The following is a 7901-nucleotide window of genomic DNA, read 5'->3' on the forward strand; positions in this document are numbered from 1 at the left end:
AACACCCGAACCTCTCTAAGCCATGCACTTCCACTCGGTAAAATATGTTTGGGACATATTTCTGCTTCTGAAGACAATATCATTGCATTTACCATGGAGAGAAAAATTTTCAAACATTTTTGATCTAACCTAAAGTTCCTTTATATGTGTGTGTGTGTGTGTGTGTGTGTGTGTACATATTTATGTGTATTTGACATGTATGTATATATGTATGTATATATATAATGCATGTGTGTATATATGTGTGTATACACACACACATATATATGTGGCATGTATATATATATAATGTGTATGTGTGTGTGTGTGTGTGTGTGTGTGTGTGTGTGTACATATATATATATATATATATATACATACATACATATATATATATATATATATATATGTGTGTGTGTGTGTATATAACAGACACATTTCATAACCGACTGACTTCCATGATTTCTTCGTCTTTGTTCTGTTCAGAATCATCATTTTGGTCAAACAATGGGTTGACCATTTTCCGTTCCACTTGGGTAATCTCAGCTCCACCCACATGCCAAGAATTAGTTTTGTGGTTCAATTCACTTAATATTTCATCTTCATGACTGAAATCATCTGACCCCAGAGCATTTCTGTCGGTGTTCCTCATCCATCGAGCATTACGCAACTGAGCTTTCTCTCTTTCTTGGGCATTTTCTGGCACTTCAAGACCCTGTGGTTTCATTCCAATTGTGATTGGTGTATCAACCCGCATTTCAGTGTTGTCTGCCAATTCCAGCTTGAACTGGAATGAATATTCCACCTCAATTAGATCACAGTAGTCTAGGTTAGATTCTGGGATATAAGGAGGGACAGCTAAACGCACATTTCTCCACTTTCGACCTTCGCAATACCCCATTTCGTAATTGTCTCTCCGCTTGTTTACCATCTGTAGAAAACTGATGCTTTTCTTCTGTGCATGGTAAGTACTGTTCATCAAAAGGGAAGCTTGAATTGCATAGATAACTTTAGGACTTCGGTTTGTAATATCGGCATCAATGAGTATATCTTCCCCGGGGACTAAACCTGTCTTTTTTATTGTTACATCCATCGATATCTTACCAAAAGTACAACCCTTCCATGCTTTCTTATGGTGTGTTATATTGGTTGGCTTTAAGAGTGCAGCAGACAATGGTAATGGTCTAACAATTAAGAAAGGCTCACTGGTAATGTTAGTTTCACCAACTCTATCTCCAGAAATAATTGCTTTTAATACGTATGTCACATTACCGTATTTTCCGATGAAGGAAGAGGGTAAATTATTTGGTAGCTGATAGTCAAAGGGGAAATTATGTGGGCCAGCATTCAAACTCAGTGGTTCTGTATTCTTCATGTCCATAATCAACTTTGAGGCATCCATGTATATCTCGCTTGCTTGGTTTTGTTGTTGATTGTCTTCCCAACAGACCCTCCCCTCACCAAGAACACTGATCATAATGGTTCGGAGTAAAGTTGGACTGGAGAGAGAAAGCTGTATAGATCCTCGGAGTATCTCACCTGGCTGATATTGATAATGTTCGTCAATATCATGTTCTAAGTTTATCGTAAAATGTTTCACAGACATATCCATTTTCACAATGCCACTACCTCCAGAAAGGAGGTTCAAAGAATCCAGCAAAAAATTGTTTTATCACAAAGGATATTTGACTAAATTTTTTTTATTCTATTATTAAAAATAGATTTCTTATGTGTTATATAGACACATATTTTTGTTTTGTTTTTTGGGGATTTTTTTTTTTTATTTGTAGACTCCAGGAAATTTTAAATTAATTCCTCTTTAATATTTCGAAAATTTTGATATAATTTCTCAATGGCATGGCAGACTAACTGTCTTGTACTTTTCTTCAGTGTGAGTCTGAAACAAAAAAAAAAAAAAAGAAAAGAAAAGAAAAGGAAATGATAAGTTTGCTTCATAATGCATTTTATCAACAAACACATATAAACACAATATCACATATGTACATACACATACATGTAAATTTTGTTGAGAGAAAACTGTGATGGTATGGTCATGGGATGCATATGCATGAGGACAGCTGCAGAGAGAAGTGCCAATCTCTGATTGTGGAATATGTACATACACATACATGTAAATTTTGTTCCTTTTAATGATTAAAGTATTGGTTTCAAATCTTGGCACAAGGCCAGCAATTTCAGGGTTAGAGGGTAAGCTGATTACATCAACCCCATTACTCAACTAGTATTTATTTTATCGGCCCTAAAAGGATGAAAGGCAAAGTCAACCTCAGCTAAGTTTGAACTTACAACTTAAAGACAGACAAAATGCTGCTAAGCATTTTACCCAGCATGGTAACAATTCTGCCAGCTCACCGCCTTATCTTTGAGAATTAAAATATTAAAATGATTAAATTGATATTAGTCACTATGCTAGTAATTATTAATAATTATAGCTCAACACAAGTATTTCTAATTTGATTTCTGATACATATTGTGTTAAATACAAGCAAAAATAATTATAACAATGGTCTTATTGTAATGTACCTCAGATGTACCACAACTCTTTGGTAAAGGGTGAAAGTGGCACTTAAAAACTGCAATAAGTCAAGTAAAGGAAGACAACAGCACAGTATACAGAATAAAACCCCAAAATAGAGAAAAGTGATGAGTAAAAGAATCATAAAGAGGAAAGGGTGTATAGTGTGTCAAGAGTAGCGTTGGTGAATTTCAGGAACATCATCATCATCATCATCATCCATTAACATCTATTTTCGATGCTGGCATGGGTTGGATGGCTTGACCAGAGCTGGCAAGCTAGGAAGTTGCACCAAGTTCCAGTCTGATTTGGTTTGGTTTCTATGGCTGGATGCCCTTCCTAATGCCAACCACTTTACAGAGTTGACTGAGTGCTTTTACATGGCACCAGCACCAGCAAGGTCTGTTTTGACTCTGTTTGTATGACAGTGACACTCATTTACAACTATCATACAATGACAAAACAAGGAGATACAAACACACACACATATATGATAGGCTTATTTCTGTTTCTGCCTACAAAATCTGCTCACAAGGCTTTGGTTGGCCCAGGGCTATATTAGAAAACACTAACCCAAGATTCCAACAGTGGGACTGAACTTGAAACCATGTGGTTAGGAAGCAAACAGACATTTGCTTCCTAACCACACAACCATACCTGCCCCTATATGTCTTCATCATTTGACATCCATTGGTTGGACAGTTTGGGATGTGCAATGTCAGCGTGCATGTGTGACAGAGTATGTCTTAAGAGAAAATTTGGGTATAAGAGGCATCAGATGTAGTGTGCAAGAGAGAAAACTGTGATGGTATGGTCATGGGATGCGTATGGATGAGGACAGCTGCATAGAGAAGTGCCAATCTCTGATTGTGGAATAAGTGGACCCAGGAAGATGTGGGATGAGGTGACGAAATGTGATTTTCGGATGTTGAGTCTCACAGAGGTGATAACAAGTAACCAGGACTTCTGGTGAATTGCTGTGCTTGAGAAGACACATCCAGCTAAGTGAAATTGTAGTCATGGCTAGTGTGGGTGTTATATGAATGGCACTCACACCAGTAGCACATAAAATGCACCCATGCCAGTGACATGTAAAAGGTACCCACTACATTGTAGAGTGGTTGGCATTAGGAAAGGCATCCAGCCATAGAAACCAGGCCAAAACAAACTAGAGCTTGGTACAACTCTCTGTCAAGCTGTCTAACTCATGCCATCATAGAAAACAGACATTAAATGATGATAAAGAGCCACAGGACTGTGTCTAACTCCATATCAAATCGAGCATGATTTCTATGGCTGGATGCCCTTCCTAATGCCATCTACTCTGTAGTGTGTACTAGGTGCCTTTTTTCACAACACCAGCACCAGTGAGGTTGCCAAGTAACTTATAAGAAAAGAAAAATTCCCTTTAACTGAGTGAGGAATGTCTTTGAGATGGTGAGAGGCTGCTTCATGTTGAGAGGCTAAAGTAGGATAGAGACAAGCCTAGGTATTTTTGCTATGAAAGAGATACATGTCTACTTCACATTATATAAACATTAGTGGGAGTAGTTGAGAAAAATAAAGATTGTGGAGAGGAGTTGCTAGTATGTGTGTGTGTGTGTGTGTGTAGGCACAGGCATAGTTGTAATAAGAGGCTTGCTTCCCAACCACATGATTCCAGGATCAGTCCTACTGCATGGCACCTTGGGTAAGTGTCTTCTACTCAGGCCAACCAAAGCCTTATGAGTGGATCTGGTAGATGGAAGCTGAAAGAAGCTCATCATGTGTGTGTGTGGGGGGGCTTTCTGTTTGGTTCCCTACTACTGCTTGACAACTGGTGTTGGTATGCTTACATCCCCATTACTTAGCAGTTCAGCAGAAGAAACCAATAGAATAAGTGCCAGGCTTCAGAAAATAAGCACTGGAGTTGACTTGTTCATCTAAAATTCTTCAAGACAATGCCCCAGCATGGCCACAGTCTCTCTCTCTCTCTCTCTCTCTCTCTCTATATATATATATATATATAGACAGAGAGAGAGAGAAAGATACACACACACATGTGTGTGTGCATGTGTATTATATAGATGTGTGTGTGTGGTGTGTGTGCTTACATACGCACACCATATACAAACATACAAACAAAAGGTCAGAAGGAGGAAACAAGAAACAGAAAGGAAGAAAGAGGTGGGCAGAGAAGTGAAAGCCTAAGTTGGTGCAATGTTTAAATAGCCTAAAAGCATAGTAGCATTAATCTTCAATGGAATTTACACAAACATACAAAGATAAAAGGGAGAAAGTAAGCCATATAACAACAACAACAACAACAATGATAATACTAGTAACAACAACAAAAGTAATAATAGCGCTATAGAATAAACATTGTCATAAATGGGATAAGATCTCACGTTATGGAGGTAAACAACTCTATTGTCTTACCTCTCCTTTCACCACCATCACCATCACCCCTGTCTTTAAATATGTCCCCTTCAATTATTATTCTTATCTAAGTTCCCCTGCAAACTATGAAATTCACTTACTTTCCCACCAATTTATATTCAGATTATTATTGTTATTGTTAATATTATTAAGTATTAGTGGTGACAGAGGGAGCTACTGCCCTTTAGGGAATTTTTTGGTTGAAGTGTGGGTGAGCGTGATGGAAATGAGAATGGCCCTAATGAATGGGCAAGTTCTCAGCATTTGCCTGTAGGTCAGATAATACAGGTGAGAGAGGGAAGTTGCACCTGGTAGTTAAGGTAATTCTTGATCTATAAAGTTCTTAGATTGGCCTTGTTTGACTGCCTATCCCCTATAGGGACATCTCATTTCATTCTTTTGTGTATTTTTTTTTATTCATAATTGATTCTGCATCTCTCCACCCCCACTCCCCCACCAACTACTATGCTTGTGATTTGTCCTTGTAATGTCCCCCAATACATAGCCCTTGTGGCAAATAAGAAAAGGATTATTGTCAAATGCATGCATACTCCCAGGTTTCAGCATCCGGTGGCTGGTTTACCTACTTTTTATAGGCACAGGCATGGCTTATAGGTGCAGGAGTGGTTGTGTGGTAAGAATCTTGCTTTCCAACCATATATATACATATATATGTGTGTGTGTGTGTGTGTGTGTGTGTGTGTGTGTGTATAAATTCACGTAAAATAGTGTACATTTAATACACATTAGAGATGCCCATAAAAGGCATCTAACCCGCTAGAAAGAGCAGCCAAGGCTCTACACCACAAAATAGGGATAATTTCGAAAAGGAATGAAAAATAAAAACATTTACCATCTATATTTCGAACCAGGTTTCAAGTTATTTTAGCAAAATAAACTATTTATTCTGCCAGGTCAACTATCATCAGCGAAATAGCCTAGATCGACAATATATATGCATGAGGCACTCCATCTGATTTGTGCATATATGTCTAATTTTTCAAAATTTACCGCACATGTGTAGAATACCTAATCGGCAGCAAATACAAAAATAATGCCAATTTTTCAGAAATTAGCCAAAAACATTTTATAATTAATAAGTCTAAGGGTAGCTACCCTTAGACTTATTAATTATGTATATATATATATATCTGTGTCTTTGTGTCAGCATTTGTCCCCCCACCACCATTTGATGACCACTGTTGTTGGTGTGTTTACATCCTCATAACTTAATGGTTCAGCAACAGAGACTGATAGAATAAGTACCAGGCTTAAACAAAAAGAAAACAAAACAAGTCCTGGGGTCAATTCATTCTACTAAAAATTCTTCAAGGCAGTGCTCCAGCATGACCATAGTCTAATGACTGAAACAAATAAAAAAAAAAAGATGTAAGCTGCATCATCCCCACTTCGCCCATTTTGATTATGATACATAAAGTCTCTGCTGCTTTTCGCGAAATACTGTTTGCCACTTCATTTACAATAGTTTAAATAATGGTTTAAATAATGGTCCAGCAGTTTTTGAAGTTAAGACGGTAAACATATGACTGGCAACTTTATGACTTTCCACTATGACTTTCAGCCTTGAAAGGATGAAAGACAAAATTGACTTTACCAGGATTTGAACCTAGAACATAAAGAGCTGGAAGAAATGCTGTAAAGCACTTTGTCTGACGTACTAACATGAACGGAAGCATTTTGTCTGATGTGCAAATATGAACAGGAGCTTGGGGGAAGAAGCTTGGGACAATTGAAGTAAGATTTGAGACTGAAGAAGAAGCCAGGTGTCATTCCATGACAACTCTTGGGAATGAAGACTTCGGAATCCCCAGCTATCATGGCCAATGCCTTGCTAAAGTTAGGGTGATGAACGTGCTGCCAAAAATATCCATCACCTGATTGGTGGTGGTCATCTTGGCAGGTATAGACAAAGACAAGGTGACTATCTTGGGGGTAAAGAAAATATCTAAACAAAATTGGTCGTGTATAAGTATGGAACTGACCTTACAATGTAAACAAACCTATATCAATAAATTACCAGATCTCATAGATCTCCTGGATGGCATTCACTTGTCAGTGTTAGTGGAGAGTAGAGAGTCAAGGTTCTACATATGGGGATCTGTGACTCACTTAAAGGTTTTCTGCCCTCAAACAAGAAAAACGAAACTCTCACTGCTGGGAACAGTACAAACACCACAAACCCAAAATCATGAGGATGTGCTCAAGACTGCTACACCCATAACTAAACCAAGACAACAAAGGAGTTTACTCCCGGTTACCATGACAAGAAGAAAGAAAAACAGGCCGAACAATGGCTCACTGTGACAAAAGGGGCTATATGAAAGAGGAGGCAGGTACATAGCCTTACTCCAAGAACACAGCAAAAAGATATGCCAAAACCACAACTGCAGCCCAATTCACAACCGCTCCAACGACAACTACAAATGCAGCAACATCATCAACAGTAGCATAAAAACATAGAAACAGAGAAACAACTGATGATAGAACTGCAAAAACAAGAAAATACTTTCAACTGTACATGAAATATATCCACCAATTTCACTGTTGTGAATAAATGCAACAGTGAATTGATGGATTTTGTAAATCAAAATAAAAGCAAAATTGAGACAGAGGGAAGGGAATTTGAGGATTTCATCCTCAAAACTCCGAAGGACAGGTTATTAAAATGTTCTCAGATGTTTATATAACAATCCATGAAAATTCCCATGTAATGTGGGGATTTTAAAAAAATCAGTTGACAAAAGGCTTTTAGAATGGCTTTTAAAAAACTTGCACCTGTAGAAAGTAGCTTTTCCTTTCATCTTTCTGGGGTTGATAAAATAAAGTATCATTGAAGTACAGGGATCAATTTATTTGACTTACTCTAACCCTCTCTTCAAATTTGTGGCCTTGAACAAATGATAGAAATTATTAAGGAGAAAACCCAGTCATAACAAAGAAAGCATCA

At 37.7% G+C, this 7901-nt stretch overlaps 2 protein-coding genes across 2 annotated transcripts in view; one reads left to right on the plus strand and one right to left on the minus strand.

Annotated features, from left to right (window-relative positions):
- The window catches only part of LOC106875255 (coiled-coil domain-containing protein 180), a 141675-nt gene that overhangs the window by 50446 nt on the left and 83328 nt on the right, over positions 1 to 7901 (plus strand). The window lies entirely within an intron of this gene.
- Positions 188 to 7901, minus strand: part of LOC106884223 (arrestin domain-containing protein 4) — a 44894-nt gene continuing 37180 nt past the window's right edge. Inside the window, exon 2 of the mRNA XM_052975314.1 lies at positions 188 to 1876. Coding sequence (XP_052831274.1) covers positions 419 to 1591 — 1173 coding nt within the window. The 5' untranslated portion in view covers positions 1592 to 1876 and the 3' untranslated portion in view covers positions 188 to 418. The remainder of the gene's footprint in view (positions 1877 to 7901) is intronic.

The sequence above is a fragment of the Octopus bimaculoides genome, chromosome 21, assembly GCF_001194135.2.
Source record: "Octopus bimaculoides isolate UCB-OBI-ISO-001 chromosome 21, ASM119413v2, whole genome shotgun sequence".
NCBI classification, from domain to species: Eukaryota; Metazoa; Mollusca; class Cephalopoda; order Octopoda; family Octopodidae; genus Octopus; species Octopus bimaculoides.